General features: G+C 33.8%; 1 protein-coding gene across 5 annotated transcripts in view; it reads right to left on the reverse strand.

The window, feature by feature from the left end:
* Positions 1-12,990, reverse strand: part of LOC102674267 — an 87,286-nt gene that overhangs the window by 17,604 nt on the left and 56,692 nt on the right. For 3 of the 5 annotated variants that reach the window (XM_006618500.2, XM_031511868.1, XM_031511867.1), the window contains one exon: positions 1,547-1,690. In XM_006618500.2, coding sequence (XP_006618563.2) covers positions 1,547-1,690 — 144 coding nt within the window. Of the gene's footprint in view, positions 1-1,546; positions 1,691-3,511; positions 3,633-3,941; positions 4,160-12,990 lie in introns of those variants that run through there. The other 2 variants (XM_006618501.2, XM_006618502.2) reach the window with 2 other exon arrangements.

Raw genomic sequence — 12,990 nt, forward strand, 5'->3', positions numbered from 1 at the left:
AAAAATTAATATCAGTATTTGAAATTACAGAAACAAATTAAGATTCTTTATTATATATTTTTTGATACAAATCTACTACATATAGATTTCTAAGAAAGTGAAAAAGAATATTATATTTAAACTTACAAATTCAATATAAATATTTCTCTATTAAATTGTCAAAGAAAAAAATAAGTTGAGTATTTAAATTTTTTTATTATTCTTTATATACAAATTCCACCAAATTTTCTATTCTTTTCTATTACTTAGAATAGTTAATCTCATGCAATGTCATTTCCTCTGTGACTGCAAGTAGAATGGTACTGCCTGAGGCAGACATTCAACGCTGTGTAATAAGCTACCAAGATATTACTAAGTATCTAGTTATTTAAAAAAATATATTTTCAATCCGCTCATTATTCCCTTGTAGATGATATAATTTCTTATTTTATACAAGATACGTGGTATTTCACTTTTTAAAATGGAAATATCGACAATTTCAAGCGTAAAACAGAAACTGAAACTTGAATACCCTTCTGTTATGCCTCTTATATCATTGCTTTGTGTGTTTCCGCCGCTATATACTCCATTTACCGCATTTAACTTTCTGCTACCGCTTGGAACGTATAATTTGCGCATTCCCCATATTTCTCTTTTTACCATGTCAGGATATGAACGCTGATATTTATATGCATTTAGGTCAAGAACGTTGCTGCTTGACATTACAACCGATATTACATTCACGTGTGTCATTATTTCTCTCTCCTTTGCTCCTTTTTCCGCCTCTTGCTTTTTTTGCCTTCTCCAGCAATTTTTTTTTTATGGTGTTTTGATTCTTTTCTCATGCTTAACTTGTTCTTCGCTTCATAGTGATTATCTGTTATTTTTTCCTTCTTTTCATTTTGAATCTTCTCTTGTTTTGTTTTAAACACTTTCTTAGTTCTTTTTATCTTTACCTTCTCTTTCATATTTCACATTATTTATTTCTATTACCTTTGACTATCTTAGTTTGATTTTTTTGAATACTTTTTTTCTTATCTAAATACTCTTTTACTATATTTATAAATATTTTAATCAATTTCACTTTTATCGTGAAATATAAGAATCTATTTGATTAAATAATATGTAATCAAAGTAATATATATTCAAAGTACTTAAAAAAAAAAAAAAAAACATTAGTGAACTTGAAGAAATTATACAATGGTTGTCATAAATATCAAATTTAAAGTAATAATCATTTTACATAAAAAATTTAAACGCGATATAAATCTTTTAGTCGAATTTCACCAAATGATCGAATACTTACACATATACGAGTGCATTTCTTTTCTCACTTTCGATCTCAATTCAATTTTCTCGTTCTGTATTCTCGTCTCGTGCTCTTAATTAAATCCTCGAAGAGACGCTAATCAACGGTAGAAACGCGACGATGCAAGAAGTTAATTTACGAATCGTATAATTAACGAGCTGCCGTGAAGAATTGTGCATGTGTGTACGCGTGATGCAGCGAAGAATTCCAATCTTAATATGTGTATACGTCTTTAATTTTCGTGGCATTCTCACTTACCCATTTTCGAGTGGGTCAAGATGTATGCCCTTAAAGGTGCGGCTAAAAGAAACGCTGGTACCCCTGCTCGTACCAAGGAATCCACTCTTCTGTACACCCTTGCACTGCCCATTGTATTGTTCCCAGATATCACAGAAAACCATCCTGAAATAAAATGAAAATGAAAATTAATTTTTTATTTATATATATTTTAATGCAATTAATTATATGATAATTTAATAATAAATTTCAATTTAATTATAATATAGTTTAATTTCTAAATATTAATATTTAGTTTTATTTGAGATTCTATTGGAAAATTGTATTGTAAATAATTCAATATTGATTTAATAAAAATTGCATTTATTGCAATCCTTAAATGACAATTATATATTCTTCCAATTGAATAATAAATCATCAATTTGTTACCTTTCAGTAAATCTATAAATTATTTTTTTGAATTATACTCCTTTGAACAAAGAAAAAAACATGAAACTTAGAAAGAAAATTACAAGAGAAATATCGTAAGACTCTATATGATTTCCTATGATAATATTTCAGGGGACAGGTTTGTGTAGAAACATTAGGTGCATAGAAATAATACTTTCTACGATTGAATGCAAATTTTACTACTCAATTGCTTTGAGAGTAATGATATTCAGACATGGGAACGACTATTGATGATTGTTCATAATGTGCCAATGTAATTTATTAACAAGGGGACTGACATTTACGTTTCATTATTCTTATTCATACATTTTCATCATATTAAAATTAGCAATTAATTTTTTTTTATGATTTTTATCATATTTACAAAGACAGCATCAAATTAAAAAAAAATTCCTATTTGAATTTTATTTTGATATTTAGTTCATTATTGTAAATGATGAATCATTAGCATGAAAAATGTTTCCAAGTTGAGTGCCAGAATTTTTTTTCCTGTGAAAAGTTTGATGAATATATCGTGCGTCAGGCTACATAATGAATAATGGATGATGCAGCGAGTAGCTGAATAATGTCAGTAATAAAATAGTAAACTAAATTGGTTTTTGCAAAGTGAAGAAATAATCTGACCCTGCAACGCATGATTTACATCAAATTATTGAGTCAAGTAGCTGCAAATTGCATACGAATAGGCGACCGGATATGGATATAAACGGGGGTCGTTTATGAAAATAACAAAACAAAACTTTAACTACAATGAAATTATAATTTTTATATAGAATGTTTCTCTTTATTTTGTCGTTTGATTATAATTAATAGAAAATAGACAATTTGCATTATATGGTTATTATTTGATTTACTTAAAGAAAAAGAAACAATAATTGTATTTGACTTAACTTTTAAAGACTTTTAAAGACTTAACTTTATATTAAATCAATTGCATGAAAATTACCTTTATATAGTATAAATTAATAAAATAAAATTTATAATTTTTCATAATATCTTATTACTTTTTCCTTATTAAGTGGTACTATCTGAAAAGAATAGAAAGTATATATCATATTATATTTAATTACAATTCTTTCATTTTATGTAATCAAAAAGATTTTTAAATCTTTATCATTGAATAATTGTTTAATATCATCCATTTAATGGAATTGGAATTCAAATCATAACAAGGTAATACACAACTCGAATAAATTTAATCTGCAATTTACACAGATCCAGTATTTTTTATCTACTTATTTGAATATATTACATACCGTCAAACACAACATAAGTGCATATCAAGTTTTCACGTTACATTTAATAATGTATTCAGCATACATTGATATATTCGCACAGTTGATCCAACCCATAAATTAGCTCGAGCATTTTCAGATATCGCTTTGGACAGATTTACGTTCAAGTTTGGCGCGCGTAAAAACGGTCGGCCGTATTAACAGTCGTTTCGTACGAGTACTCAATTATCCTGCTTCTTTACAAAGTCGTGCGTGGACAGTATAAGTTACGAGACACTAAACAAAATACTTTGCAGCTTACCGTTTCATGACGTTAACGGGCTTTGTTTCGCAGTATATTACGTGCAAGTAATTCGCGCGTTATATCGGTCGAACGAAAAGCTCTGCCATCCGCCATTCGCCGGGCGAGGCGCTGAATTATATTACACCCTCATGCGCATGCGTGCGCACGCGCATTTTCGTCCTCGGTTAGTAGCGATATGCATGTGCATAAGGGAAATCCTACTATCCTGTTAGGTTATGTCGTTGGTGTGCGATAGGTAACGAGAAACGTGAGAAGAAATATAACAAGACGCTTTTAAATTATAGTTAACCGCGCCAGTGAATGTGGTGTGTGGCCTGGTATCGTCCGCTAACCGATATGCGTTATGCATATAAAATTATCTCGCGTTATTACAGCCGCCACGAGTTACGTCGGAGATTCGAGTAATTACGATACAGTTTAAACGGACCTAAAATGTTACCAGAGAGACCTGGTCTTTTGATTTCTGCCGGCCTTCTACTAGGGGGGAAAGGCATCGATGCGTGTGCGCAAGCGAGCTTCTGCCGGGCAATTAGCGAATGCCATGCAATTTCCAATGGAACACGCCGGAAACCGTTCGGTTTTCTTCTGGCTATAATTGGTCGCGTTCTTTGGACTACGCTTGCGAGAGCCGCCGGTCTTCGGAATGTGACAGGTTATTGCATTTCTCTTTGATTTATTTTTGGAGACAATAGCTTCTTTTCCTATTATTTTTGTTCATTTTCCTTTCTTTTTTTTTTTGATTATATTTCGGCTTTTTTAGGAAATTAACATCGCATGAATTATTAGAATGAATAATTAAAATTGAAATAATAATCATTACATTGGAGTCATCTATAAATTTTTTGTTTGTAAATTCGTATTAATTATTGAAAAATTATACTACCCAATTTGTAGACAGTTCTGAGAAATACTTGTTTAATGATCTAAGATAAATATTTTTCTCTATCCGTTCGAAACGCAGATCATCAAAATAATTTCAGTTTGCGTGTTTCTTAGCTGCGTTTTTTTCTCTTGTTCACCAAGAACTGTGGCTGGATCACGACCGTTCGTTCACGATAGCCCTTTTGCCTGATCCTCATCACCGTTCGTTTTATTTTTCCGTTTCGATTTGTCCCCTTTGCTGATCTAGGAATCGACCGCAACGATCCGACGAAGAAACGAAATATCGTCCCTTCCTGGTATTGCCGCGGTCCGAGGCATTATCCGTGTTTTGCCTCGTTTTCTCCACGCTGGCGCAAGATCGAAGTTGCCGTTATGTCATTCGTAACGGGCTTCCATGCTACGTCTTCAGGAACTAGTGCGCCTGCGACGTTTCCAACGTTCGAATACCGGTGGGCGTTTAGAATTTACGCATGATTTACCGGTAAATGGCAATTTTACGCTTTCCGCCTTTTTGTATTTTCTATTTTGTTTTGTGGATCGTAAGTAACGCATATAATGTATCGTTCTGTTCTCCTTGCTAATTTACGAACCTCCAAGTAACGTATATTGCAAACGCTTCAATGTTGAAGAAACTCGTGCGCCAATCGATGCGTAATATAAAATTACGACGCTCTAAATTTTAACGAGAATTCCGTGTTATTCGTTTCGAGTCAAATTGATATTTTTCGATTGGTATAGCCTTACATTGTACACCAGTAATTCTCAATCTTCTTCGAATCGTAAAATTCCTTTTATAATGATCAAATAACCTATAAATTTTTTCTTTACATTTTTATAAAGAATGATGTATAAGTACAATTTTTTGGACGATTCAGAGGTTAAGTCGCACTGTGCATTACTCTAAAATACCACGTGTATTTTCGATTGTATATTACATTCTTAAAAATCTTTCCCTATAACAAATCGTAATAATGTCATTGAAAGATCTCAACATAACCTTATCCAGAACTATCTCGAAACGTACATAGGTCACCGTCATTGGCGTCCCGTGGAGGCGGGGAAAAAGCTGGCTTAGAGACTTCAAATAAATCGGGGATTCGCGTTCCACCGTGTTCGCGGTTGGTGGTCTTCCGAAGAAGGACGAAGGATGTAGCCATTTAGTAGGAAGGAAATACACACCGACGTGTTTCGGTTCGTCCGCAAAAAGCGTTCCAAAGTTCGACAAAGATACCAGGCGCGCGCCCCGCGGCGGTAATAGCAGCGAGCCACGGCAACGGGGACACGGTAGCCGAGTGGTCGGCTGATCGAAGGTCGGCTGGTTCTTTTGGTCGTCGCTAATTGATTTAAGAATGCCGCCCCGATGCGAATGCACGCATGCTGCGCATCGAATCCGGCCTTTAAGGACCGTGTGCGCTTGCTAGTGAACACGAGCGCCTCCATGTCCATCGAATTGGAATGCTTCGATTATTCTAGACGATCCTAGTCTTGAAGAGACCTAAATTTTTAGATCGTATCTTTTCTTTTTTTCTTTTTTTCTATTTTAATTATTGTAAAGTTTGTTTTTCACATGGCTGTTCGAACATGGAATATACATTTGGACAATGATAATCTTTTAACAGATTAGCGAGTGAATGAGTGAAAGTTAGGTTAGGATGTACTAAGATTTGAAAATAGGTTTGAGAAAGTTTTTGCTTGGTTTTAATTGTAATTTGAAAAAGTTTTCTTCTGAAATAATAGAAGCAACATGTCAAATTATTATTACTTAGTAATAATATTTTTAATATTATTAGTTAATATTTACTTAGTTAATATTGTTACTTAGTAAAGTATTTCGCAAGAGAGTGTTTGAACGTTTGAAGTTTCTTTTACCTTTGAACAAAAGATATATTATTGAAATCAGTTTAGAAATTACGTTTAAATAAATTTCAATAGAAACCGTGATTGTGATTTCTCGTTCTCGGTTTGTACACGATAGACACAGGATATACAGGGTAGCACTCCGGAAAAGAAATGTTGCAAACGCGTATATCCCTCGTAATCAACAAAGAATTGCACAAACGGGCTTCCTCCACTTTCCATTTCCACGCCCGTATCCGACATAGTTAATGCGACTTGCATGTTCGCGTTTGCATTCAGATTACAATCGAATAGAAGATTGCCGTATCCGTTGGAAAAGTCTATTTGAAAAAGTAGCTTCTTGAAAAGAGGGATAAAACGAGTCGCAGAACCCGGTAGAAATTCCTTCCACTTCCTCGACTTCTTAATTAGAGTATACGCTATCATGAGATTACGCAATTTAATGGTGTAATTACATAGCTTTTCGATTAATTATTCAAGGGGATATAATGTTTCCTCTGAGAAGGGATTTCGTGTCAAAGTCATTGTCAGCTTAATAATAATAATCAGTTTTTTTTCTTCGATTTTGCGTTCACATAATCGTGCGGATGAAACATTACAATCAGCGTCTGTGGAAATTAAAACGGTATCGAGGAAAATAAAAGTTCATTTGAGGAGAGATTGTAATGAGTTTTACGATGATGAATAATAGGTTAGGTTAGAATATTTTCAGTATTACACACCATCGGATTACGACAATACATACTTCTACGCGAAATCATCTTTTTCTAAATCATATTACACAAGATCGAAATGATTCAGGCCATATTTAACGTAACGTTGATCTCCAGTAATCGGAAGTGACGCATTACTGGTCCACGTTTGGTACGCAGCGATGCATTGCGAAACGTGAACGCATTGCGGGACGTGTTTTCAGCACGTGTCCGGGTTTAAGTTTCAGAACAGGGGCGTTGAATAAAGCCATGCGTCGAGCAACCTTCCCCTCCCCCTCGTCTAAGAACCGTAAATGGACTCATTGTCAGTGAATCGCAGAAGGAATCCATGGCTAAGGTTGTTATCCCCACGAGGAACCAGATGTTCGTGTGATCCAGGTGCGCCTTCAAGATACACGTCACATTGTAACGCTCTTCAAGAATTAATTCCGGCCAAAGGATTTTTCCCTGACTCGTAAAAGGAGACCTTCTCCCTTTTCAATGAAATCGACAATGGTACGCTTGATTCCAGATGTTATCTTCCGTTCCCTATCTGACAGTTTTAAATGTCCCGGTACATGCGGCGCATGCGCACGAATGCTTCACTCCGATTACATTTAGGTTAGGTTATTTCAACTAGCAATGCAAATAATTCCAAATTAAATTATTTTATTATTGGAAAATTTTTAACGAAACGAAACCAATAATAATTTTTTTTTTGTTTTGCATTTTTTAAAGTCAATAAAAATAAATTTCTACAATCTACAAAGTTGAAAAAGAAATTTTTTTTAGTACGTAACAGAAGAGAGGAAAATGTTTAATTATGTAGACGTATATAACTCCATATCAATGCGATGGAATCAAAATGTGCCGTGATTAGAACTCGTATCATCACCGTTAATCACTGATTCACCGTAAGATCCATATTTCTTGAGGTACCGTAAGATTCATACTTTGTGATACGCAAGATGCACTGTAAAATTGATACATCTTGATACGTAATATATGTCTTCCTGATTTCGTAATGATTTCGAGGATTTTTCACGCAATTTCGCGATACTTCAACCGGATCTGTGATATTTCATATAAGCCACGATTTCCTTTCAAAGCCCTTATTTACTTCTTGTTAAAGATCCATTGTGTTTTACCGAAGTGCCGGTTGTAATTTGAAATAGTTTCTTCGAAACCGTTTCTACATCTCCGGATGATGGATTTTCACAGAACCTTATGCCTCGTTTACACGGTGCGACAGCTTGTACGTTTTTTTATACCATCGAATATCGTTGCATAACGATTGCTGTTTTTTTTTTTGTTATTAACATTTCCTAATATTTTTAGAGCAAAGAGTAACATAGGTAGGACATAACGATCAAAAGTAAGATTTTTTTTCTAATTCTAATATCTAATTCTTTTTACCATTTCTAAAATTATCATATTTTTTTTCTCTCAATACTCGTTTTTCGAAGCGAAATCCAATTATATTTATTCGTCCATTTCATTAAATAATTTATCACTTTTATTTTTGTTAAATAAATAACAGCGAAATATAGATTTATTATATCTAAAATGATGAAAATGATTACAATAAATTATTCTCAATCCTTTTTACCGGTTAACACGATAAAAAATATGATTGTTATTGATGCATAGTGATTATATTAAAATTAATATATTACATACTGAATTTTACTGTCATTATAGTAATCAATTTTTTGCCATTGCAACGTAATAACACACAAGTAGTTTGTTGCACTATGTACGGCACAACTTCACGTATTAATCTCAATAGGAATAAAACTTAAAGTAATGTACGCTCGAGATAATTATATGGAAAAGGTGGCGCGCCTAAACGTGGGGCAAACAAGTTAGTAAACTTAACTTCCCCGTTGAATAGGTTTTTAATTACGTGGAATCGCGATTACGCTTTCACACGCAATTTCGAGGAATAATTATAAAACATCGACGATGATAATTATTTCGATTTAGAGGATAATCTCGGTTCAAGGCATGGAACGTTTTATGTTTCGTAACGTTAGAGTCAATGAACAACCGGAGATATATTTCTTTTTTATTTTCAGGAATAAACGTGGCATTAGAAATCTTTCGAAAATAAACGTATCACGAAAAAGTGAGGTTATAGCAGAAGATTCCTTTTAATAGCAATCATGAAAATAATGGTAATGGTGATTATTCCTTCCGTAGAAAAATTATATCAAAGAAAGATTCGAAATTAAAGTTAAATAGGATTATAAATAATTTCAATCTCGTTTAAATAATTTTCAAAGCAGGATAATATCAAGTCCAACTTAATTTTTCTTTCTACTAACGATGGATCAATCCTAGAAATCATTGGTTCAAAAGCGTATCTTAAAATTTTATCGTCTGGAGGAAATTAGGCAATTAGTTAACCGCAGACAGACGCGAATCATAGACAGGAGAATGTAATTGCTCCTTTATTGTCGTCCATTTTTGTAGGTTCACGATATCCGTACAAGGCTATATGGATATAATGACCGTTATTTGAAATTTAGGGGGAGCAGTTATTTGCAGGAGCACGTCTGCTAAAACATCCTCGCTTTGTTTAGAATGGAGTCTAGCTTGTCCGACCAAATTTCTTTGAAGTGATTTAAAAAAGCCATGTGGTCGTCGAAATTCTTTAAATTCTTTCTTGGAACCCGTAAACACTGTTGGACAAAAATTGAATTAATATATTTCTAGAAAGATCTTGAGATCCAAATTTAGAGATTTTAAAATGCAAAAAAGAAAATAATGAAGAATAATATGCAAAATATTCATTATAACATTTTACGAGCAAAGTAAATTTCCATTGTGAAAATAATTATTTGCACGATACTTGAATTAAAATTTTTTGTTCTAACAATAAGATCCTTAACGCAAAATTTATTTCTAATCAGCCAACAACAGTGCTCGCTTTTTTATTCTCGATTGTATTTGTTGGACATTGTATCAGTGTTAAAACTAGCATGATTTGCAGCCAACCGAACAAAGCAGTAGAGCGTGGAGTTTGCAGGCCAGTAGTACTCGCAGTAGACATGTTAAATTGGCGTGACTTGTGGTCACAGAACTTTCCTTCGCACTTTAGCCTGCTTTGGAGATCGACAAAGGTCCAAACCCAAGAATTTTTTATGCGTTCTGCCACCCGTGATTCTGCTATTTCCGCAAAATGACTTTGTAATTAGAATGACACGCGTTTCATACCTGTGAAACGGTTCGTTATGGAACAAAGAAAACTTGATTTCTATCTTTGATTTCTTTCTTATGGTTTTTACTATCATATATATTGATACAAGCATCTAATCAAATTCTTTCTCAAATAAATTTAAGAGTGAGCTTTTTTATCAAGAAATATTAATTAAATACACAAAAACTTTAGAGACTTCTTCATATTATATTGTTATTTATATGGAAGTATAATTTTATAATAAATCATGAATAAGAAAAAATGAATTTTTGAAGAAAAATAAATTCTTATAATGAAGAAAGATCCATCTAATTTTAGTTTCTTATTTTTTTCTATATTCAAATTTCCATAATAATAAATGTTTAAAGGATCATTGCAAAGACAAAAACTTCTTAGAAATTATAACCTGCCTCAATATCTTGATCAAACGAGTATTCTATCTTCCGATGAGTATCGATAAAATTTATGTGGTATCAGGAAAGAATTATAGCCAATAAATTATCATTGAATTCAGTTTTTCTTTCCTTATATATTTCCAAAAGTAAAAAAGATTAAACTAAATTTCATGTTCTTTCTTTTTATATTTATAAATATCTGTAATTTTATTATACCATCAGATACTAAAAAATTTCCTTTCTTCTCCCAAAATTTACTCAAAACAGTAGCAAAAACTACTGATAAGTACAAGAAAAAATTTAATCTAAACGAAAAATATCGAAAGATTCACCTTCTTTTTCCCGACTTGTAAATTGCTCGAGAAAGAAACGTTCAAGAACGATTGCCTTCATCTCTCGTTGCTTTTTCCCCATCTGCTGGAATTAAAATCTTTCGCTTCGTTCGTCGATCGAGAGTACGAACCAAGATCGAATTACAATTTCATAAGCAGCCAACCAACGCGCCTCTGTTCCACGATATTCCTCATTCTTGTCCTCTCGAGTTTGATGCACCCTCTCTCCTTCGAGATCGCGACGCACCTTTTCTTGCTCGCCCTCAATGTCTTCATTTCGTCCCTCTGGTTACGCGTCCAAGAGGAAAAACTTGGAAAAAATTCACCCATCGGTTTTTGCACGCTGTCGTAAGCTGATTACTATGATTTATGGAGGAGGTAGCTTTCGCTGCGCGCTTTCGTCGCGGATTATTTCTTCTGCGCACCCTCGTCTCCCCCCCTGAATTTTTTTACACCCTTTCTGTTGAAACGTATATAATAGATATATATATATATGTTTGGAGCTTAATCTTCTTGACTCTATCTCTAATCTTCGAATTTTAAAAATTTTACAGATCAATTTTTATCTTAAGTTTGAAGTATCGATGCGAAAAATTCACACAAAAGGAAGCTAAGGGAAAAATATCTGTCACGAGTGTCGCGCAAAAATGCGCAAGGAGGTGCAAGAACGTCTATTTTCGGTGGAATTGTTAGGCTATTGGTGCGCGACCTCTCTCTCCTCTCTGAATCGGTAGTAAGGGGGAAACGGAATCCACGAGTCGAGGGAACTTGAACCTTCAACCGGGATAAAATTACTGGGGAAGATTCAACCGTGCATCCGATTCCAGGGGCTGATAGGGACGATGGACGATATCGCACAAATCACCGGCTCACTTAACTACTATTCGTGCAAACCCTCGGCTACGACTCAGGGCTCCAGTTTACAGTAATTTATTAGGCGTGTAAACCTCCAGCTCTTGGCCGACGAGGTCGACGTCCTGCGTCCCTCTCATCAGGAGACCTTCGGATCCTTACATTTTTTTCCCCTTCCCTCCCCCTCTACGGTGCCCTCGCGACGATACTCCCCTCAAATGCTTTCCTTCTCTCTCTATCTCTCTTTCTTTCTAACCTCGAAGAATGGCTTTATGGTTAGGAGGATCCATCCTCCTGGGAAGGAGAGATGGTTTTTGCTACGTCGAAAATCATCGACCGCGCTCCTGTCGTGAAATTTACATTCCATGGATATGGGGGGAGGAGAGAGGGGGAGTACTATGTGTGCATCGTAGGAAGGGACGATCCTGAAGGGGGGCAACCTGTTTCCTCTGCGAGGATCTTGGAGAGTTTGTCGATTGTATCGGTATCGAATTTGGAAAAATTTTAATATTTCAAAATTTGTAATATGTTGTTTAATAAGATAGAGTTTGAAGATTTAATGTGGGTCAAAAGTGACAGTGTCATTCTTCGTTATGCTAGAATTCTATTCGTTATGCTTGTTTATGGAGTTATTCAAAGTGAATATTATTAAGTTATTCAATATATGTTAATATTATTTTTAAAAAAAGTATTTATCTTGTAATAGGTTATCACAAATTAATATTAATTTTGCATAATTATTTATTAAATATCCATAAGAAGGGAGGCTTAAAATAGGCCTTTTCTTTGTAAATATTGTTCAAAAAGATTCATCATTCGCATTAAAATAATGATTTATAATAACGTGATAAAATAAAATAAAAATAGGCTGATATTTTATTTAATAAATTTATATGGATCTTCAATTAAAAGGGTTCGAACATTATTACTTCCTTCTAAATCGAGCATAAGCGATTTTCACGTAAGTTTTTATAAAACGATAAAAAAAAATTCGTATATTGACTACTAATTATTTTACAAGTCATCTCGTTTTACAGTCATAAAGCTACTTTTCAGGTTTTCATAGTGACCATATCCTCATCCGTTTTATGACACGACGTGCAAAGTAATAAACTTTCTTCACAACCATAGTCCTGATTAGCAGCCATTAGTTTTTTATGAATGATTCCCGTTATTTCCCTTGTGTTAGATAAAAGTTGCGATGCAATAGAATTTATGATTCATCCTTTAAGCGTTTTTTGCTTTTTTTTTTTTTTTTTTTTTT

This window comes from Apis dorsata, unplaced genomic scaffold (genome assembly GCF_000469605.1).
Source record: "Apis dorsata unplaced genomic scaffold, Apis dorsata 1.3 scaffold_357, whole genome shotgun sequence".
NCBI classification, from domain to species: Eukaryota; Metazoa; Arthropoda; class Insecta; order Hymenoptera; family Apidae; genus Apis; species Apis dorsata.